This window comes from Sinocyclocheilus grahami, unplaced genomic scaffold (genome assembly GCF_001515645.1).
Source record: "Sinocyclocheilus grahami isolate Dianchi unplaced genomic scaffold, SAMN03320097.WGS_v1.1 scaffold1198.1, whole genome shotgun sequence".
Taxonomy (NCBI): domain Eukaryota; kingdom Metazoa; phylum Chordata; class Actinopteri; order Cypriniformes; family Cyprinidae; genus Sinocyclocheilus; species Sinocyclocheilus grahami.
Window position 1 is genome coordinate 178,213 of NW_015506377.1, and position 24,427 is coordinate 202,639.

General features: G+C 40.6%; 1 protein-coding gene across 2 annotated transcripts in view; it reads left to right on the forward strand.

Moving 5' to 3' along the window:
* The window catches only part of LOC107567927 (SEC14-like protein 1), a 121,778-nt gene that overhangs the window by 33,368 nt on the left and 63,983 nt on the right, over positions 1-24,427 (forward strand). For both annotated transcript variants that reach the window (XM_016253729.1, XM_016253730.1), the window contains exon 5: positions 18,939-19,067. In XM_016253729.1, the coding sequence (XP_016109215.1) occupies positions 18,939-19,067 (129 nt within the window). The remainder of the gene's footprint in view (positions 1-18,938; positions 19,068-24,427) is intronic.

A 24,427-nucleotide genomic window follows, 5' to 3' on the forward strand; every position in this document is an offset into this window, starting at 1 on the left:
TGTCCCGGCCGGAGCGACGAGACAAAACCAATAAAACTCATTATAAACGAGGCATTTGTTGCATCCAGTGGGGACATAATTACGGATTATAATGACTTGCACTGTCTTTTTACGCGTTGCATCGCAAAACATAAAACCATGTCTGCATCTGTGATCGGGGAAATGACAAACAAGCACTACTCTACACTGCTCAAAACTCGCATTTGAATCATCAGTGGCAAATTCTTTAAATGAAAACGTACTTGCAGTATGTGAGTCAGAACAGCTGGCATTTTAGTCTACTCTTCCAAGATCAGGAAACAGTCCTCCATAAAATGTGCTGCACACAAATTAATATTTGGGTTGAACTGTTCTGCAACAGTGTTGTAAATACAACTTAACCACTGATTTCTAGTCGTGTCCTCTTTTGGAAGGCCAAACAAAGTAGTTTCGCTTTCACAACGAAACACACAGCGGGCTAGAGTGAGCAGAGGCCGGTGGCTAATGTGAGCGGTGGTGGGCGGACTTGAGAACGGCGCGACCAGCGGATTCGACGAAGGAGCGGCCGGTGGGCTTGCAGCAACCACATATGACGACTCCGGGCTGGACTCCGCTTCGTCCACGGTGAAAGCCGATCCGGCGATCCACAGCGCGAAGTTGATGTATTCCCTCAGCGACCAGCACGGATCAGCTGTAGGCATGACGAAGCGGATATCGTCCTCTTTTGGAAGGCCAAACAAAGCAGTTTCGCTTTCACAAGGAAACACACAGCACCTTCACAACATGGCGGCAGCAACAATACTACAGTGAGAATAAAAGTTACGCCGCCTTTCTTTGCGTGAACATTTGGGGCGGTGTTATGCAAATCTTCCCACATCGTGATGTGGGGGGCGTGTGGGGGCGTGTTAGAACGAGCCGTTTTAGGTAGGCGTGGTTGACTCTTAACTTTTATAAAGAATATCTCTTTGGTTTTGAGACTTTAGTCTTTGCAACTTTACAGATCTTGTTTATGCACCAAGAGCTTGTAACACTTCAAAGAGAAAGGAAAAATTTTAATCGCATCATATGACCCCTTTAATTTCAACATTTACTAATGCATTATTAAAATCAAAAGTTGTGTTTGTTAACATTAGTTAATGCACTGTGAACTTACATGAACTGCCAATGAACGACTGTATTAAATAACATTAACAAAGATGAATACTGTAATAAATGTATTGTTCATTGTGTGCTTATGTTAGCTCATACATTAGCTAACATTAATGAAATCTTATTGTATAATATTACCATATAGATGTATATGCCTACAAATAACTTTATTTGCATCATTGCATGTGTCATTATATTATTAACATTTCACCAAATCAAGTTCAAATACTAAGCTTTTGACCAGCGCATGTTTTTTCCCGTCATTAACGCCACATCAAAGGCAGTATGGGCATCACATTTACATTTTCATGAACTTGCAGGTTATACAGTTTTCTGTCGCTATGTGGGCACTCAGTTTTTTTCTGTTATTTGGCCAAAGTATCATATTATAAAAGCTTCAGCGCTTCGCACAAGCTATTTGAATGTGGCTTGACAACAAATGCTAGACTAAGACACTCTTCTGGCCAAAGTATCATATAAAAGATTCAGCGCTTCGCACAAGCTATTTGACTGACTTGACAACAAATGCTAAGACACTCTTCTCCGCTCCTCAAATACAAAAAAGCATTAGCCTTTATAAATAGTGTTTCTTGAGTAAAGAAAACGCTGTACTTATTCAATCAACAGTTCTTTTATTTACCTTCAGACTGCAAACAAGCTGAGATGCTCCAAACTGCGTGCCGCACTTCATTCACGAGAGAGGCGGGAGGAATAATGAGGTTTGACTGACAGTTTGAGGAGCCAATGTAGTTACGAGGTTTAGTGGTGGTGGCATTTTTTTTTTCACTGGTCCAGGATCAGTGATCCTTAGCAGTTGTATTTCCGATTTGAGCTTGAGCTTTAGAATGCTTTGGATAATGTAGCTTTTGTTGACGCTACCACGCTACTTGATCAAATAAAGAGCTTCACTATTGAAAAGCTATTTGATTAAGAATACAGCGACGCTACCACCACGCTACTGAGAAACGTAGTTAAGCTAGTAGCTTCACTACTTGTAGCGATAGAGGTAGCCAGAGCAAATTGATGAACAGAGGTGTGACATGCTCTTTTCAGCTCATTAAAGACTACTCTAGCTGCCGTATTCTGTAGTTGTTGAGGTTTGATCGAACTGACTGGAAAACCTGCCAAGAGAGTGTTGCAAGAGCTTGAACAAGGAGTTGTGTAGCATGTTTCGTTTAAAAGGGCCTGGTCTTCTTAATGTTGTATATGGCAAATCTGCATGACGGGCAGTTCTAACGGTGTGAAAGTGAAGTGACGTGTGGCCAACTATGGTGGCCCATACTCTGAATTTGTGCTCTGCATTTTACCCATCCAAGTGCACACACACACAGTAGTGAACACACACACACCGTGAACACACACCCGGGGCAGTGGGCAGCCATATTGCTGCAGGGAGCATTTGGGGGTTCGGTGTCTTGCTCAAGGGTCTCTACCCAGTCGTGGTGTTGTGGGTGGAAGAGAGCGCTGCACATTCATTCACCCCACCTACAATCCCTGCCGGACCTGAGACTCAAACCCGCGACCTTCGGGTTACAAGTCCGACACTCACTCTCCACGACTGCCCCAAGGGCCTGATGGTGTGAGAGTGGTCTCACATGTGGTGTGAGAAGGTAGGATCTAAAGGGAATGGTCAAAGCAACATATTAGGTGTATACGCTTAAACTTGAAGCAGTGCTGCACAGACAGATCAGTTTATGACGTTAAAGTACTCTGAAAGCTATAGAGAGCAGATGACTACTTATGCTTTCGAATCACTCTCGCGGTACTTTGTTATGCATTGATTGGTCTGCGCAGCGCTGCTTCAGGTCAAACACACAGTATGTACGCATATTTGCACCACTATTGGTCGATTATGTACAATGCTTATTGGTCAAATTACTTTTCAATCTTTACCTTCACTAAGATGAATGTGCCCAATTCCAACCTTGATGAAGCACCCCCTACATCATCACGGATCCTCCACCAAATTTCACAGTGGTTGGGAGACACTGTGGCTTGTAGGCCTCTCCAGGTCTCTGTCTAACCATTAGATGACCAGGTGTTGGGCAAAGCTGAAAATTGGACTCATTAGAGAAGGTCCAATCTTCTTCAAAGGCTTTATTCTAGTTTTGCATGACTTCAGCCTTGTCTGTGAGCCTGTCATGCCATACTCTGCTATATATGAATTATGAAAAGCTCTAGGCCAGGAGTTCTCAACCAGGGGGCTGCGTCCCACTAGTGATCCTCTGGGGGGGGGGCCCTGAGATGACTTGAATATATTGATATAAATCACTAATATTATGATTAATGTTTAATTAAAAAATAACAAAGCTGCTCCTCTCTTGTATGTATTTTGGTCGTTTCAGAGCAGCCCAAGCTGTTTCTCATCACACTGTATAAAATACAGACTGAACTGCGACTCAACACCCAGCCTCTGCATGAGGTCGAATAAAGCAAACCAGTGTTGCGCTTGTAAAATTTTGATGGATGATGATGACTGTCATTTTACTGGCAAAAATGATTACAGTGACCTACAGGAGTTGTTAGGTCAGTGGTTCTGAAGTGTGGGGCGCGCCCAACAAGGGGGAGGCACAAGTATTGCAGGGGGGGCGTGGGCCATCAGCAGAAAAATAAAAGAAATAAAACGGTAAACAGCCAAAGGACGTAACTTAGAATGGGAGATGGATCGGTTTGTAAAAGGGCTGGCTTTTTTTTTTTTTTTTATAGGTTTGAAAAGGGGCACGACCAAAAAAGTTTGAGAACCACTGCATTAGTGTCACAAATCCGGTCCGTGGTCTTCCGTCTGCTCGCTACCAGAGGTTGCCTTCTGATTATATTGACACTCACACTACACAGACTTCCACATGTCATCACGGACTACATTTCCCATGCTCCATTTCACTGATTACGTTTACACCTGCAGCCAATTACACACACTATAAAAATCAGTCTCAGACAACCATTCAACGCAGAGTATTGTCTGCGTTTATCACTCTCCTAGCGATAGCGACTTTACGGAGCCATTCCGTGTTTCCTGAGTTTAGTTCTAGTCAGTCCTGTTTTTTACCTGTTTAACCTGTGTCTTGATTCTAGCCTGGTTTACCTCGTACTGTCTGATCTCTGCCTGCCCTGATGCTTATAGCCTGTCTTGGATTTACCCTTTGCCTTGCTGTTTCAGACTGTGTTTGCATCTCGCCTGGACTATTTCCTGTTTGTGGATTCTCCGTATGTCTCGCCTGTGTCATACCTGTTTGCTGGTGTTTTGACCCTGCATGTTTCTGACCATGTCTGTGAATAAAAGCTTGCATTTGGATTCGCACACCTCTCATCTCGTTCGCCCCATTACATAATACTTGGCCACACAAGGATCCAGCAGCTTTTCAGATGAACATTGGCCAGGTATGGACATCGCAAGACTGTTATTAGCCCTCGAGCAGGGCACACGATCGGTCGAGGGATGTATTCAAGAGTATCTTGCCATTGCCTATTACTCTGATTTACTGGACTGTGTGTCGATAGTTTTTTTGCGAAGGTATTAATCAACCGCTGAAGTCTTAAGTTTAGACGCGAGGGTTCACGTTCATCACTTAGTCAGTTTATGGACTGTGCTTTGTTGTGTGTTGGCTATTCATTCACTGTGGGTGTCGCGGAGGAGGAACGCAACACCGCGTCTGTGACTGAGATGGGGGATGCACCAGTTCGCACTCACAAAATGGCGGCCACAACAACACCCCGTCATGTCTCAGCTGCCATTCCTGAGTCAAGTCACAGCTGCTCTTCATGAGTTAAGCCAGGTTACATCTGTTCGTTCGGAGTCACGTCCAGAATCACGCCACATCTCAGCTGATCTTGCAAGTCTCATCACGTCTCCGCTGATCTTCCAGGGTTTCGTCACGTCTCCGCTGATCGTCCAGAGTCTCGTCACATCAAAGCTGTTCGTCCAGAGTCTCATCACGTCTCAGCTGATCTTCCAGAGTCTCATCACATCACAGCTGATCGTCCAGAGTCTCGTCACTTCACGTCTGATCTTCCAGAGTCTCGTCTTGTCACAGATGATCGCGTTCAGTGTCTCATCACGTCTCGTCTGTTCGTCCAGAGTCTGGTCACTTCCTGTCTGTTGCATCCTCAGCCTGTCATGTCGTGGTCAACGGAGCCATTGCTGAACTCTGTTCCTGTCCTGTTAAGGAGAATGTAATGAACTCTCCCTGTTTCCTGATGTTACTACTGTAGAACCTCCAGAGGTGGTGGCATCCACAGCAGAACCTCCAGAGGTGTCAGTGGTATCCATTCATCAGCTCTCTGCCTATCCTGTCATGGCTATGAAGGCCGTCTGTGAAGTCTCTGCCTGTTCTGTCACGGCTATGAAGGCCGTCTGTGAACCCTCTGCCTGTCCTGTCACGGCTATGGAGGTCGTCTGTGAACTCTCTGCCTGTCCTGTCACGGCTATGGAGGCCGTCTGTTAACTCTCTGCCTTTCCTGTCATGGCTATGGGGGCCATCTGTGAACTCTCTGCCTGTTCTTTCATGGCTATGAAGGCCATCTGTTAGGTTAGGTTACTTTATTCATATCCGCAGGTAAATTTGTCATGCAGTAAAATCACAGTGACAACCATCCATAACACAAATTCAAAAACATTTAAAAACATACAACAGATAACAAAAATATGATACAAGATACATGATATAAATTCTCCATCCTACAGCTTATTTAACACAGTTAAAACGGCGGGAACAAAGCTGTTTTTATATCACTTTGTTTTACACCTTGGGATTAAAAACCTCCGTCCAGAGGGAAGAAGGTGAAACTCACTGTGCAAAGGGTGGGAGTCATCATTTAAAATAGAAGTAGCCATTCGTTGCAACTGTCTGGTATACAACGATGTTGGATCCAACTGTGACTCACCCACCAATCGACTAGACCATTTAATCTGGTTTAGAGAATTTCTCGCTTTTAAAGATGCTTGACCAAACCATATGACCAGAGAAGAAGACAAAACCGATTCAATAAAAGCATGATAAAACATGATCATTAATGTTCAGTCAATATGAAAGTGTGATCATTTCCTCAAACAATACAAGCGCTGGTGACCTTTTTTTACACACAGCTGCACAATTAGCTTCGAAATTTAATTTATCATCAATAATAGTTCCAAGGTATTTATAAGATTGCACGTACTCAATAGTCTGGCCTTTTATTAAAGTAGCTTTGTTCATGCGAGTCTTCCTCCTAAAATCAATAAGCATATCGTTAGTCTTTGATATATTAAACTGAAGGTAGAATTTCTCACACCAGTGAACAAAGTTATCGACAACTGGGCCATGGCTGATCTCATCCTCCTGAAGCAGACTAACAATAACCGAATCATCTGCATATTTTATGATAGTTCTATTGTCATAGCTGCTCTAAAACATATTTGTGTATAAATAAATAATAAAGGTGACGGCACACACCCTTGAGGAGGTCCAGTAGAAGAGCTTTTCCGGTCAGACAAAGTACCATTGACCCTCACTCTCTGTGTCCTATTTGTTAGAAAGTCAAGAATACAACCTACCAGGTTATTACTTAACTCAAACTGTTCTAAAAGCCTTCTGGTTAAAATGTGGGGTTGAATTGCATTAAAAGCCAAAGAAAAGTCTATAAATAAAAGTCTAGCATGTGTCCCATTCCCATCTAAATGTCTAAAAACCAAGTTAATCAATGTAACTGTAGCATCCTCCACTCCTGTATGAGGCCTATATGCAAATTGCTGGAGATACAGAGCATATTCAGTCTGCCTCAAGATCTCAGACTTGACCAGTTTCTCAAAAATGTTCATTAAAACTGAAGTCAGAGCGACCGACCTAAACTCATTAATAATTTTAGGATGACTACCTACTTTCCAGAGATTAGGTACATGTTATGTCTGTAGTGACTTGTATTGAATATCATGAAATGCAGGACTTAGGTCTTTTGCACATGATTTAAGTAACCGGCCACAAATATTATCAGGTCCAGGGCTTTTGTTCACCTTTACTGAATTAAAAGCCTTTTCAACATCCTGAAGATCAATGTTGAAATGCTGAGTATCCATAAGGTTAAGACCTAATTTCTTTGCTAAAATCAAAATGATCAAAATGACAATAAAAACTATTTAAAGCATTTGCAAATTCAAAATCAGAGTTAAAACTGTCCAACATAAAATGAGTGCTGCTGTTTGAATTATTATGAAGTCCTGCTATACTTTTCGTACTCGCCCAGGCCGAACCAGAATTATTTGCAGCCATCTTGTTCTCCAGTTTTACTTTATAAACCTGTTTAGCTTTCAAAATTTCAATCCTCAACTTTTTTGTAGCCAAATACAAATCAGAGGCCGCTCCCTGTTTAAAGGCAAGTTTTTTCCTTTGTAAGCAGGACTTCACAGATTTAGTAACCCAGGGTTTGTTATTAGAATATATTTTAACACGCTTACTGGGAATTATCATGTCTCTGCAAAAAGCAATATATGAGCATGTTACATCCACCAGTGAGTCCAAATCATTACCACAGGACTGTTTAAAAATGTCCCAATCAGTACAGCTGTAACATTCCTGCAAACAGGACACAGATTCTTCAGACCATATTCTTATGTCCTTGATCTTTGCTTTCTCTCTCTTTAACACTAGAACCGCCACAGGGGTAATTTTACGCATTGGCTATTTTTAAAACATACATAAAATATTTTTAATAAAACATTCAAGTCTCTCAGTCACTGACTTTTACTAAAATTGTATGATTTACAATCCCCTGTTGTTAAAAACTGTTTAGATAAAACCAGATAAAAAAAATGGGGCATTTATACCCAAGCGCCAGCGCGGGTCAAATTTACCCGCTATATAATGCCTGTATGTTCGCGCTGTCATTTTCGTGCCGCTTATGTTTTAACATAGTACATTGCTAGGCAAAGCCTTTCATTCACTGAATTAGCGGTTATCCGTTTCATAAATAAAGACAAAATTAGTAAAAGAAGGCGATTTATGAATGCTGAAGAGGTATAAGAGGCACTAAATACCATGAGCGATGGAGAGTCTGATGGTGGGGAGATAAGTAAAGCATCCCGTCCTGTCCAAAAAGAATCGATTCCGAGGCGTTGGGAATCGAGAGTCGATTCCATCAAGGGGAATCGACTCCTCATTCAGAGCCTTTTTCAGTTCAACAAACCTTATCTATGGGTGCCTCTCAAACGGAAGGCTGCATCCTACGAAGGCTGCACACATTTAAATTCATGAAAATAAACTGAAAGAAAACGAGTCTGTACTGAGATCATCTGAATTTTAGGATGCAGCCTTCCGATTGAGAAGCACCATTCACCTCCCTCATGCTCCCTAAAAGTGATTAGAAGTCTGATTAGTTTCCTGATTCGAATAGATAGTTTTAATGAACCAGTTTAAAAGAAAAAAACAATTCAGAGGTTATTTTACGGTGGAACTGGCTTGTCCACAATTTTGAGCGCTGCACTACAGAATAGATCATGACGTGATTGAATACTATTTTTTTTAAACATTTCTATCAGCCAATGATAATTATAAAAGAAAACGTCCCGAGCATAGATCAGTGGCCGAGAGCGCATCTGATTGACAGATAAACAACTGTGGTGAGAACTAACCAGTGCTGAAACAGGGGGTTTCATGACCCTTTAATGTTCTGGTTATTTTGTTTCAGTGTAGGCTACAGTTTGTTAATTTTGTGCAAAGCATACAGTCAAAGTAAACGTCATCATTCAGCTGAGCTGTGAAAATTTATTTTAGACACTTCATGTCTTGTTTAATTCATGCGATAAATGCATGTCCCTGCTGAGCTGTGGGCTAATGGACTAATTTCACGGGCAAAGCAGACAAAATTACAATTTATGTATCGTAATTTTTTTTTACAAATAAAGCTTCATATTATGAGAAGGATACTTTCTACGACCTTTATCCTGCCGTCATCATGGTGAGATTAGGTTCCTTCAATCTAAAAAAAAAAAAAAACAAGAATCGAAAAAGATTAGAAAATGGCAGTGAGGAATCGATTCCATAACCCGGAATCGGACTCGATTCCAAAAATTTCAGAATCGAACAACCCTACCTGTCGTCTCAGCATCTGACGGCGATTAATATATTATATTTAGACATTTTATCCTAATGTTACTCATAATTGTTCAAAATTTTGATTAATTATTAAATTTTTTGTTTTGCCATTTCTATTGTTTATTGTTCGCTTCTGTGTTGCTATTTGTGTTGTATATTTCTATATGTGTTGTACCTGCACTCACTCACATCGTTAACACATCCCTTCACACTGGTGTTTTCCCCTCAACATTTAAACAGGCTCGTATAACCCCAATTCTTAAGAAACCCACTCTTAACCCAACTCTTTTAGAGAACTACAGACTGGTTTCTCTTCTACCTTTCATTGCAAAAACACGTCCTCACACAGAACAACCTCCTGGACAGCAACCAATCTGGCTTCAGAAGTGGACATTTGACAGAGACGGCCTTGCTCTCAGTTGTTGAAGCCCTAAGACTTGCAAGAGCAGCTTACAAATCTTCTATACTTACTTTGCTGGATCTGTCTGCTGCTTTTGATACGGTGAACCACAAGATTCTCCTGTCAACCCTATTGGAAAATTGCATCTCAGGAACCGCATGCCAGTGGTTTGAGTCTTACCTCTCAGATAGACCTTGGAGTTGTGATTGATGATAAGCTGAGTTTCTCAGACCACATTGCTAAAACTACCCAGTCCTGCAGATTTGCTAAACAACATTTATACAAGATCAGGCCCTTTCTTTCAGAACATGCAACACAACTCCTTGTTCAAGCTCTTGTTCTATCCAGGCTGGACTATTGCAATGCTCTCTTGGCAGGCCTTCCAGCCACTTCTACTGTATCAAACCTCTACAATTAATCCAAAATGCAGCTGCAAGATTAATCTTTAATGAGCCGAAAAGAACGCATGTCACACCTGGTACTGGCTACCAGTAAGCTGCTCGCATTAAATTCAAGGCATTAATGTTTGCCTACAAAACCACCACTGGCTCTGCACCCATTTACCTAAATTCATTACTTCAGAATTGGAGAGTGCGATCACTGGATAATTCCAAAAGTTAATCTTCGGCCTTTCCACTGAGGCCACTGGCCATCACTTGACAAGAAAAGGGATCTTGAACCCAGTCATATTTCTCCATGTCAATGTCTGTGAAGTAGTGACTGAAATGTTCATTCAGTGAGGTGAGGTGACTGGTAATGGTGTTGAGCATGAAGTCCACTCCCATGCAGTTTGTATCCAAAAATTCAGATAGATTTGGAAACATGTCAGTGATGCCTCTTTGTAGTTTATGTACCTACAGGTCCATTTTTCTCCTGAATGCATTTATTTTGTCACTTACCTCCAATATTGTGGAATAACATCCCTGAATGGACAGATTCAGTCCATTGAGACTACTGAAAATGTCTGCAAGGTAGGCCAGTTTTGCCATCCACTGTTGATCAGAAAAAAACAGTTCTAGATCAGGTTTATGTTCTTTCAGAAATTCATGAAGCTCACGTCTCAGTTCGAACACTCGCTCTAAAACCTTTCCACGTGAGAGCCACCGCACCTCTGTACATCAACGGAGAGTTTCCGTAATGTGCTGCGTATAATTGATATTATTTTATTATGATATTATTTTTTGTATAGTTTACATAGATTGACAATCCTGATTTACATACAGGTAAAATTATTTTTTTTAGAATTTCTATGCGGCCCCCCTAGCGCCATCTGGTGGCCCCCCAGGGGGCCGCGGCCCCCAGTTTGAGAACCATTGCGTCTATTAACTGTTCCCTCCTGGTGGAATGACCTGCCCAACTCAATCCGAGCAGCTGAGTCCTTAGCCATCTTCAAGAAACGACTAAAAACACATCGGTTCCACCTCTATTTGACCCTCTAACTCTAGCTTTCTAACTTTCTATTCTATTTTAATTCTACTTTATATTTATATTTTTTTAAATAAAAAAAAACAATAGCTTTCTATTTTTTCTATTCTATCTACTTGGTTTTTTTTTGTGTGTGTGTATAATATATTTATATATATTTACACCTTGCTACATGTACTGCGTTAGGCTAACCGAGACTTGTCATTTGCACTTATGTATTGTTGCTCTTTTGTTAGTTTTGACTGCTTTTATTGTTCAAATTTTTGAGTCGCTTTGGATAAAAGCGTCTGCTAAATGACTAAATGTAAATGTATTTATTCTAGTCTGCCTGTTTCCTGAAGAAAAAAAATCCAATCTGATATAGGCTAATGAATAAAACCTATTTATTAGGATAACTAAACAAATTAATAATTAATTAGGTGAAGCTGTGCGCTTGAATTATTTGTCATCACATCATCCTATGCAATTCGGTGAATTATTATTGCTCATTATTGTCTATAGGCTATTTTAGTCATTTAAATAACATGGGTTATCTTAATATATTGATTAATGACATTGTATTATAATGGCCTATTACACAACTCAAATATGTATTTACTTCCTTCTAATTCTCGTTGTCAGTGCAGGCTTGTTTAGCTTAATATTGACCGTTATGAAAAGTGACTAGTGTAGCCTGCATATAAAAGCCTTGAACATAAAACAACAGGACAAAAATATAGTTGATGACTAGACATAATCATTTCATGACTCTAGTCTAGACACTTCTTTGTGAAGACAGTAGCATAATACAGTGAAATATGTTCTTTAGCCATTCAAAAACAGCTGTGATGTGCGTGGGTAAAATCTACCCGCTGGCTCTTTTAGGTATACAGCGACCCCTGGCGGTTCTAGTGTTAAAATAATCTTATATATGGGCAGTAAATGAATGCAATTATGGTCAGCAGAGCCCAATGGAGGAAACGGGAGAGATTTATAAGCATCCTTTACTGACCCATAACAGAGATCTAATGTCTTACCCTGTCTGGTTGGACAGGAGACATATTGCTGAAAAGTTTTGAGTGTCTGTTTAAGAGAAACATGGTTAAAATCGCCAACAACAAAGTTAGGTGCATCCAGTGAGATCGACTGCAATCTCTGTACTACATCAAAAATGGTACTGGAGGCAGAGACAGAATCTGCCTTTGGATGAATGTACACTGTTGTTATGAAAAGCTGAGGAAACTCACGGGGTAAATAAAAAAGGACGCAATGAAACCGCTAAAAGTTCCACATCTGTCGTACAAACACGCTCTCTGACAGTCACAGAGGTACAATATCGTTTGTTGACATATAGACATACCCTGCCTCCTTAAGTTTTCCCCGTTACCTCTGCCAGCCGATCCATCAATGGATAAGTCGATGTCCCGGTCACACTCAGTGAGCCACGTTTCAGTAAATGCCATAATGCAGCAGTTCCTAAAATCCTGCTGGTAACGAGCATTTCCTTGAAGTTCATCCACTTTCTTCTTCAGGGACTAAACGTTTCCCATACTAACCGAGGACAGAGGAACCCAGGTGAGCCGCTACTTCCTCAGGTGTAGTCTAACGCCACCTCGTTTACCCCTCTTCCTCCTCTTCTTTTCCACACTCCTCGGTTCCATGAGAATCTCTCAGATTAAAGTTCAGTAACTCCGGTGTAAAATCCATTCCCTGAGCCAAACTAACGAGGTTTAGCTGCAGTAACGTATCGCTGGAATACTGTGTCCTCACGTGGCATACAGTCCCATGGATATTGCATGCAAACAACAGATACAAAAAAAACCCAGCGCGACGAAATAAGAAAAATCTATTTTTTCCAACTAAATCGAGAAGCAGTTATTCATGTAGTCAAGACAATACAAGACAATAAAAACATTTAAAACAAATAAAACCACATAAAACACCAGGACGCCAAACTCATTCACTGCCGGTCGCTGCGTGTGCATGCGCCCCCTGTGAGCCCTCTGCCTGTCCTGTCATGACTATGGAAGCCATCTGTAAACTCTCTGCCTGTCCTGTCACGGCTATGGAGGGCGTCTGTGAACTTTCTGCCTGTCCAGTCACGGCTATGGAGGCTATCTGTGAACTCTTTGCCTGTTCTGTCACAGCTACAAAGGCCATTTGTGAACTTTTGTCCTGCTCTGAACCGGCTGATGAGGCTATCTCGAACCGTCTGTCTTGCCTGTTTCTGTCAGGGAATCTTAAACTGAGCTGTCTGTCTGTCCCAATGCTGTTGGTGAGTCTGAATTTGATATATCTGTTGGTTCTGATTTAATCCAGTTTTTACTAATGAGCCTGAGTGTGACATGTAAGCCTGTCCAGCTCTTGATTTCCCATGCTCCATTTCACTGATTACGTTTACACCTGCAGCCAGTTACACACACTATAAAAATCAGTCTCAAACAACCATTCAACGCCGAGTATTGTCTGAGTTTATCACTCTCCTAGTGATAGCGACTTTACGGAGCATTCCATATTTCCTGAGTTTAGTTCTAGTCAGTCCTGTTTTTTATTTGTTTAAAACGGTCTTGATTCTAGCCTGGTTTACCTCGTCCTGTCTGATCTCTGCCTGCCCTGATGCTTATAGCCTGTCTTGGATTTACCCTTTGCCTTGCTGTTTCGGACTGTGTTTGCACCTCGCCTGGACTATTTCCCGTTTATGAATTCTCAGTTTGTCTCGCCTGTGCCATACCTGTTTGCTGGTGTTTTGACCATGTCTGTGAATAAAAGCTTGCATATGGATGTGCATGCCTCTCATCTCGTTCACCCCATTACAATTAGGTAAACATGAATCTGTTATTATTGATGTGCAAACAGACCTAAATGCAGGTCAACGTCATCAGTGAACAGTTCGTCTGTCAGAACAAGCAATCGTTTGGAGCATCTGAAAAAGATACGGAAAGAATAGGAAAAGAATAGAGCGAGCTAATGTTAGAGGTAGGCCTGGGCGATAAAACGCTATCGATATTTATCGACGGTACACCTTCTTCGATAATGATAGAAAAAATGTTCGATATAGCACACGATATAGGCACGTGCTATGAGTGCACACAGACAGCACACACAAACACAAACACATGCTGTGATAAGTGCTGTGCCTGCCTGTGATGAGGAGATTGTGAATAAAGAATGAATATTAGTTGAATTTAAAGAGGTCATATGATGCGATTTAAATTTTTCCTTTCTCTTTGGAGTGTTACAAGCTCTTGGTGCATAAAGAAGATCTGTAAAGTTGCAAAGACTAAAGTCTCAAATCCAAAGAGAGATTCTTTATAAAAGTTAAGAGTCAACCACGCCTACCTAAAACTGCTCGTTCTAACACGCCCCCACATACCTACATCACTATCTGGGAAGAATTGCATAACGCCGCCCAAATGTTCATGCAAAGAATGGCGTAACTTTTATTGTTGCCGCCACCATGTAGTGCAGGCGCTGTGTGTTTTGTTGTGAAAGCGAAACTACTTTGTTTAGCCTTCCAAAAGAGGACGATATCTGCTTCATCATGCCTGGAGCTAATCCGTGCTGGTTGCTGAGGAAATACAACAATTTTGCGCTGTGGATTGCCGGATCGGCTTTCACCATGGACGAAGCGGAGTCCAGCCGGGGTCGTCACATGTGGTTGCCACAAGCCTCCTCCTTCTGATACTGTTATTTGAGTGCAGCCTTCGACACTATTGACCATGACATCCTCTTGAGCTGACTCAAATGTGTAGTAGGGGTTCAAGGCAAGGCATTACAGTGGTTCACCTCTTATTTATAGGGTAGGACTTTTTCAGTAAATGTCGGGTTGTTCACCTCACCTTCTGCGCCCATCCCTTATGGTGTTCCACAGGGTTATATTCTTGGCCCTTTATTGTTCTCGCTCTACATGCTTCCCCTAGGCTCCATTCTCCAGAAATATAATATCAACTATCACTGCTACGCTGACGACCTCCAACGTTACCTTCCAATTAAACTTGAAAATGACTCTTCTTTACAACATCTTTTCTCATGTTTTGAATTTGGATGGCTAATAATTTTTTGCAACTAAACACTGACAAAACTGAGGTGCTTCTGCTGCACTCAATAGTACTCTTACAAGTAGGTTAGGTTCCCTTAGTAACAACTTACAACATCATGTAAAAAATCTAGGGGTCTATTTCAATCCATTACTACAATTTGACAAGCATGTAAACACGGTTGTAAAGAGTAGCTTCTTCCACCTCAGATCTGTCGCAAAAGTAAAAATTTTTACTGATCCCTATCAAATTCAGAGTTGATTTTAAGATCCTTCTTTTTGTATACAAGGCATTGCAAAAGTCAGCTCCGGATTATATCTGTGATCTTATCCAGCCATATACAACCTCCAAGTCGTTAAGATCTTGTAACCAGCTTCTTTTATCTGCCCCTCGTTCTTGCTGTAAATCCAAAGGTGACCAAGCTTTCGCTGTTGCTGCCCCTAAACTCTGGAACAGTTTACCCCTCATTATCAGGGCCTGTCCATCACTCAATGTTTTTAAAGGGGTCATATGATGCGATTTCAATTTTTCCTTTCTCTTTGAAGTGTTACAAGCTCTTGGTGCATAAAGAAGATCTGTAAAGTTGCAAAGACTGAAGTCTCAAATCCAAAGAGATATTCTTTATAAAAGTTAAGAGTCAACCACGCCTACCTAAAACGGCTCTTTCTACCACGCCCCCACATGTCTACGTCACGATGTGGGAAGGTTTGCATAACGCCGCCCAAATGTTCATCTAAAGAAAGAACGCGTAACTTTTATTCTCGCTGTAGTATTGTTGCTGCCGCCATGTCGTGAAGACGCTGTATGTTTCGTTATGAAAGCGAAACTACTTTGTTTAGCCTTCCAAAAGAGGACTATATCCGCTTCGTCATGCCTAGAGCTGATCCGTGCTGGTCGCTGAGGAAATACATCAACTTCGCGCTGTGGACTGTCGATCGGCCTGGGGTCGTCACATGTGGTTGCTCCTTCGTCGAATCCGCCGACCGCCACTCGCTCTAGCCCGCCGCCGCTCACTCAAGGCCGCTGTGTTTCGTTGTAACAGTGGAACTACTTTGTTGGCCTTCCAAAAGAGAACAGAAATCAGTGGTTAAGTTGTATTTACAACACTGTTCCAGATATAATAGATATAAATATTCAAATGTGTGCAGCACATTTTTTGGAGGACTGTTTCCTGATCCTGGTAGAGTAGACTACAATGCCGGCTGTTTTGACTCACAGACTGTAAGTACGTTTTTATAAAGATTTTGCCTCTGACGATTCAAATGCGAGTTTTGAGCAGTGTAGAGTAGCGCTTGTTGTTTGTCATTTCTCTGATCACAAATGCAGACATGGTTTTATGTTTGCGCGATGCAATGCGTAAAAAGACAGTATAAGTCATTATAATCCGTAATTATGTCCCCACTGGATGCAACAAATGCCTCGTTTATTATGGGTTTTATTGGTTTTGTCTCGTTGCTCTGGCCGGACACGGCATCACAGTATGGTAAGGGGCGTAACATTTCGGTCACACGCTTGAGGTATTCGGCCAATCATAACGCACTGGATAGCTGGCCAATCACAGCACACCTCGCTTTTCAGACCGATGAGCTTTGTAAAAATCTACGCGTTTCAGAAAGGCGGGGCATAGAGGAGAAACAATAATGTACAGTATGTGGAAAATAATGTGTTTTTTTTTACCTTAAACCGCATAAACACATTTCATTACACCAAATACACAAAATATAGTTCTTTTTAGCAACATCATATGACCCCTTTAAATCAAATTTAAAGACAAATTTTTACACCCTTGCATTTGAGCGATGCTGTGTACGGTTCTTTGGATGTGTAGTTTTTTTTTGGTGTATATATACATATTTTTATTTCATATATTTATACGTATTTTTTTCTTTTAATTTTGATCTCTGTTGCTTCTTATCTAACCTTTTATTGTAAAGCACTTTGGATCAACAACGGTTGTGTTAAAGTTGTGCTCTATAAATAAAGTTTGACATGACTTGACTCTCAACCTATGTCTATAAAGCCTATAAAAAATAATGTCTTTCACAACACTTCGCATGTTATTCTTATTGTGAGGGTCATATTTTTAGGATTTTTTTACCCAAGTAAAGTCTCTGAAAATCTGACACCTTGTTCTTCTGGAGACTCCAGGTAGGTTGCTGTTTTGGAAAATGGTGGTGCTGGAGACTAAATGGTTCCTGATGGTTTCACATCTAATTCTTCACCTTAATTCTTAATTATTTTGCAGTTAGCATGTGTCTTTTCTTCACCTGTTTTTTTTCTAACTGTGCTGACCCAATGAGCATTTTGCTGTCCAATGGTCATGCCTTAACTTTGCAATTTCTGTATTGCATTAGTTTTGAACATTTATCTTGGGCATTTAATAATTTTTGACTTTTCAATCTGAGTTAAATCTCTTTTTGGACTCATTTTATCTGTAGAGGAAACCTGCCTAATAATTATGCACACCTGAATAGAAGATGTTTTTCACTTCTAGCCTTCATGGACAATTAAATATCACTTATAAATGATTAAATTCAAAATTAATAGTAGTTATTAAGATTGATGTGGTTTGGAATTGGTAAAATGTGCTTGGAAAAAAATATGATCAGAATATCATCTTGCCTAATAATTATGCACGCACTGTAGAGCTCTTAGTGACTGTTTTTTAAGATTATTCAGGTAATACTGTGCAATGCTAAAGTAAAGTAGCCATATGCATCATGCCTGAGTAAATGATGTTAGAGTTAATGGGGTCAGATCCTCTAAGGCCTCCTTTGAAGATTCTATTTATGGGAGTGTTACAGAGGAGAAGCTCTGAGGTACAATATTTCTACCTCGGGTTCACTGGAAGGTTAGCCAACGACCAAAATGTGGCTAATGAAACACATGCATTGTATGCATTCACAGTGGTTACAACTCGTACAATTCTTATTTGCTTTTCAAATTTTAACTTATGGAGTAAATGTCCAATGTGTTCTTTTACTCAGATCTTATCTGGTTGTTCAAATAGTGTAGTCAGTATCTCTTTCTTCAACATCAATTGTTACGCCACTCTATACTACAGGTGCATCTCAAATTAGAATGTCGTGGAAAAGTTCATTTATTTCAGTAATTCAACTCAAATTGTGAAACTCGTGTATTAAATAAATTCAATGCACACAGACTGAAGTAGTTTAAGTCTTTGGTTCTTTTAATTGTGATGATTTTGGCTCACATTTAACAAAAACCCACCAATTCACTATCTCAACAAATTAGAATACTTCATAAGACTAATAAAAACATTTTTAGTGAATTGTTGGCCTTCTGGAAAATATGTTTATTTACTGTACATGTACTCAATACTTGGTAGGGGCTCCTTTTGCTTTAATTACATCACTGCCCATAGATTCTCTATGGGGTTCAAGTCTGGTGAGTTTGCTGGCCAGTCAAGCACACCAACACCATGGTCATTTAACCAAATTTTGGTGCTTTTGGTAGTGTGGGCAGGCAATGAATGTTTGTGGCTTACCCTCCTTGTGAAGGGTGTCAATGATCAGGAAAACCTTTGCAGGTGTTTTGAGTTGATTAGCTGATTGGCATGTCACCATATTCTAATTTGTTGAGATAGTGAATTGGTGGGTTTTTGTTAAATGTGAGTCAAAATCATCACAATTAAAAGAACCAAAGACTTAAACTACTTCAGTCTGTGTGCATTGAATGTATTTACTACACAAGTTTCGAATGAGTTGAATTACTGAAATAAATGAACTTTTCCACGACATTCTAATTTATTGAGATGCACCTGTATACAAGAGTAGCATAACAACTGATATAGTAATATCGGATACTGACAACATTATTTTTATACTACTCTTTTATTGGCAATTTAATTAACAAAGTTGGCATGTAACCTGTTGTCCAATGTAGGTTCACCCAGAAAATGAAGAATGGACATGTTTTGAACAATCTGCCAGTCTGGACATCAAATCTTTCTTTGGTTTTGAGAGCACAGTGGAGAAGATCGCGATGAAACAGTATGCCAGCAGCATCAAAAAGGTGGGAAGCCACACTGCCTTTTTCAAAAACCATATACACACATGTTGGTTTATTTTTCAGTTAGCAATAGTTGATGATTTGCTAAATCCTAACTGTACCGGTAAATCTAACCCTTGCACAATTAGCTGATGTAGCAATTTATATGAGGACCACTTCAGATGTGGTCACATCAGTTTTTGGCATTTTTCACTATATTAGTTAAGGTAATTTCTAAATGTTCATGGCAATGTTATGTCCCAAGACGAAAATGTAGGAGCAATTCAATGAAAATGTCAACCTTACTGTAAAAATTGTTTTACAAAAAGAACAAAACCCTATTTAAGTTCTGCATTTAGGTCTGTATTTTACAACATGAATATGCTTTGATAGAAATTTAAAGGAAATCGCCATGTTTATCCACCACAAAAGAGGTACTGTGCACTGATAGTAAAATTTACATTTTCATCCAACTATATTTCATGTTTGCAAAAACAAGATCAAAGTCCACCCATTTTTTTTTTATTATATCAAAAGTAAGCATTTTGTAAAAAGATAAAGACCTGTCTGAAAAATAAATATTCTCTTTCCTAATAGCAATGATTTATGGATTTATAAGGACTAGATTTATGAAGTCATGATGCAAAAAGCAAATGATGTCCATTATAATAATGATCAACTCGTCTCCCTTCTCTGCACTGAACAGCCGTAATAACGTGTTAACAGACGTGACAGTTATGGATGCTTCATATTATATCATATGCATATGCTATATTTTATTTACACCTTTTATGTGTTACAAATAACTCTAGTCGCTAGCAGCACTTCAGGCATGCAGAGAGTCTGAGTCTGCATGTTGTTTGGTGTGACTCATGAGTTCTATATGCAAGAGATATTCTATTGTTTTACCTGACAAACATCATTCAAAAAAAAAAAAAAAAATGTATATTGCACATCTTGATTTGTTTTATTTAATAATATTGCAAGTTAAAATGTTTAATTCATTTTGTTGTGCAAATGCGACCTGAAACTACAGTCTCTTCGAATTAAGAAGTATTTTCTCACATTAAAAAAAATACAATAATACTGAGCATTCTTTTGTTTTGATCTACAGTGTAATAAAAGTTAAATATATAGAAAAAAAATATAGGCCTATGTGTGTGTGTATATCATAGACTGTATAAAAACATGGACGTAGTGTCCGTGACGTCACCCGTAGGTTTCCGAAGAGCATTTTTGAAGCCTAAAGTAGGCGGAGCCAGCCGTCGCCATCTTGGCCGCGCGTCACTCCCGGATAATCGAAAATGGGCAAAGAGAGAGCTGGTTGCTGAAACCACGCCCACTAGCTCGATGGTGGTGACAGCAGCGGCAATCCACCTGTCACTCAAGTGGCCGCGCCCTTAATTATGCAGAACTTTAAGGCTTAATATAATTTAAACGGATGAGTTACAGGAGGACTTTGAAGTCACAGTTGTCATGAAGGGCAAAATTAGCTATATAGACCAAAATCATATCTCTTCTTTGTGTGGGACAGGCAAGGAGGGCAATATTGTGAGATACCTCACTTCATGTTATCAGAGAACCTTGCGTGCAGTTTACTCACCCTCTTTGCTGTAGTAAGAGCGAGTAACACAGCAGTCTTTAAAGATACTTCAAGGAGATGCTCGAATGGGGCTTTAGAGAGCGCGTTCAGGACCATGGACAAATCCCAGGGCGGGACCAGCGGCTTTGATACTGGGTGTAACCGTCACGATCCTCTCATAAATTGGCAAACGAGAGGATGCTGGCCTATAGTACCAGAGTCAAGTCCTGTATGACATGCTGAGATAGCAGTCAAATAAGCCTTAACCATGGAAAAAGCTCTGCCTTTGTCCAGGAGGTCTTGCAAGAAACATAGCGTGTCCGAAATTGAACATAAATAAGGGACAACGTTTCTTTCTGTGCACCATGCTTCGAACACTTCCCATTTGAGATTGTATCAAGAGTGTGTGGACATGGCCCTCGTGTTCTGAATCATCTCAATGACCTTAGGAGGTAAACCAGCTGCATTTAATTCAACCTCTCACGGGCCAGGCCCAAAGAAGACAGCTTCTGTGGGGAGGGGTGGAATATCTCCCCCCGCCCTGGGGAGAGAAGATCCCTGCATGCTGGTAATGGCCATGGCTGGTCGCAGAGCAACCGTGCAATTTCCGCTACCCACAGTCTCCCCGGGGAGTATGGTGCTGTTAGAATTATCGTATGACCGTGCTTTCATACCCTCCGTAATGTCGGCTCGATTAGGCTTAACGGGGGGAACACATACATTGCATCTGGTCATTCGTGAGCTATAGCATCCACACCCAACGGTGCATCGTCGCCTGCTAGAGAGAAGAACAGGGGACATTGCGCTGGGACATTTACAGATCTACGGCAGCCCAACCGAATCTCTGCCATATCATCTGAACCACCTGGGGATGAAGTCTCCACTCCCCGTACAGTGGGTTCTCTTTGGACAGCAAATCTGCTCCCCTGTTCATCATTCCTGGGACATGCATCGTGCGCAACGACAGGAGGTTTGCTCTGCCCCACATTATCAGCTTCTTTACTAACATGTGAAGTTTGCAAGAGCGTAAGCCTCCCTGCCGGTTTATATAGGCTATCACCATTGTATTGTCCGTTCTGACCAATACATGATGATATTTGAGAAATTGCACAAAATGTCTCGGAGCCAGAAATACGGAGAGTAGCTCTAGAAAATGTATGTGCTCTTCCCTCAGTGCCGGAGCTCAAACTCCTCTCACTGTTCTGCCCTCGAACACAGCTCCCCAGCCCATGAGGGACGCATACGTCGTCGCCACTTTCCTTGAAACGACCGAACCCAGAGGACATCCTGTTCTGAGAATGACGAAACGCCTCGCACTCTTCTGACAAATGCTCGAAACGCCACTGAATTCAATCTGAGACCCAGGTAGCTTATTTCAAGTGAAGGGGTCAGACAGCTCTTTGTCTGGTTTATCTTGAAACCTTGTCTCTCCAGATGGGTGACCAGAGTATTTGTATCGACCACTGCTTAGTGCTTAGACGGTTCACACACAAGCAGTTCGTCTAGATAAGACTCTGACTCCCATATTTCTTAATGGAGTCAGAGCCCCTCTACACATTTGATAAAAATTCTCGAAGCTAGAGAAGAGGCCAAAGGGAATTTTCACCTTCTCGTATGCTGTATTTTGATATGCAAATCTCAGATATTTCCTGTGCGCAGGAAAGATATCAATGTGAAAATATGCATCCTGGAGATCTACTGGGGTGAACCAGTCTCCCTGACGAATATTTTGCCACAATGTTTTGAGTGAAAGCATTTTGACCTTGTGCTTTCTGAGGTGTTTGTTGAGGGCTCTTTCTTCCATTGGAGTTATTCTTATCACTCATTTTATCAGTAAGGAGGGTATTTCTTCCTCCAGAAAACGGGCTGACTCCCCCTGGGCCACTGACATTACCACACCATTGAACACCGGAGGTTTTACAGCAAACTGGAGTCTGTAGCCCCTGTCTATAGTGGCTAAAATCCAGAAACCGCGCATGTACGCCAGTTCATTACCTGGGCAGCGAGAGGGCCTTTCCCGTCTGCGCTCACTAGCGGTGTTGCGGCACCATCTAGCGGCGAAGGGAGGGAATTTCACTCCAGTAAAGGAGTTATATTAATCTTTTTTTGGACTGATTTTTTGTGATTTTTTTTTCCCATCCCACTGCGCCCGTAGCCCTCTATGGGATATCGTCATTTATAAATGACGCTAAGAAAATGGCATTTAAAATACAATATTAATGTTCAGCCAACAAAATTTTATTTTAGTGATGTCAAATGACATCCCCTTCAACCAGTAAAATAAAAAATGATTAGCCATGTGCTTCACATTTTTGGTAACTAAGTAGTAAAGGAGTGTAGCATCGGGACCAATCAGACACGCAATATATATTTTGTTAGCTATATTTTACAAATACTCTGTAACACCCCTCCGTTAACAAGCCATATGAGGACCTATGGACCCTTCCCCCGAAATGCGTCTTAACACCTCACCATGGCAACCAATGCTGATATCACTGGTTTTATTGCCCAAAGGATTGTGGGTAGAAGAAATCACTACCTTTTCCATAGGAAGAGAGACAATGCACAGTAAAAATGGACTCTTCTCTAATTAATTCATAGGAAAACCTTTCTTTGAATGAACACACATATCCTTCAGGTCATTGTGTATGTTGTCATTATATTGTATATTGTTTATGCATGCTTGTGATGGAACCACTCGTTTCTGTCATCTTACCTATATGTAATTCTACCATGTTTAGTATCTATGAATTCGTCTTCTGATGATCTGAACGAGAGTGGATATTATATGTTGGTACCTATGCAGCATATTAGTGTTCTAAGAATCTTTATTAGTTTGTGCATCAACACTCCCAAGCGAATTCCATTTGCAAATTACCATGCCCTCACACAAAGAGTCATAAAACCCTCCAGTAATTGCAACCTCCCGCTTGGGATTTCAGCCTTTCTCATTGGACAAGCCCATCTTGAGAGGCGTGAATCTTACGTCAGTGACCCGCCCCTAGTCGGTGGTTTGGTTAGATTCTAAGATGAAGACATGAGCTAGAACCTAATTCATTTAAATCATGAAACTTACACAATTTAACATCAATTTATTAAAAGTTTAACAAATATTACGTTTAGGGCCCTATGAAATGTTTTTTTTGTCCAACTTTGTTTTATTGTAACAATTCTGTTTTAGCATGTCTAATTTGAAAGCATAAAACAAGTTTATTTATTCTTACAATAGCCTTATGATTTTTTTGCTCAGAAATTCTGTGTTGTGTATTTACATTTTGTTTTAAGGCATAAAACATTCATTTAATCTATCTTTTAAGTAATGAAAATTAAACAAATGTAATTTTTTGGAAAATAAAGGTCATTTAATATTACAATTAAAACATTGAAGAAATATTGAATGCTTATTCCTTAAAAATAAGGTTTTAATAATTTGTAGTAGTAGTAGCAGTCTGTTACGTACATTCTACTTAACAATAGTAATATATTTCTGCCAATGCCCTCAAGTTAAACCGAACTTTTATTTTGATGGGTTGCAGTGAATACAATTACATTTCTGTGTGTGTATGACATGAGGATAGTTTTACTCAAATGAAACGGTCAAATGCTCATGAAGTGACTCTCAGAGCAGTTCTGGAGATGTTGTTCATGTATTTATGTCCTCATTAGTGAGACGGCAGACGTTAATATCACCGGAAGCGTCACGAGCGTTTCTGTACGAGTAGTAAACAAAACCGCGCGTCTGCGCCAAAATATGAATCGGAGTGGGCTTACTTGTGTGTGTGTGTGTGTGTGTGTGTGTGTG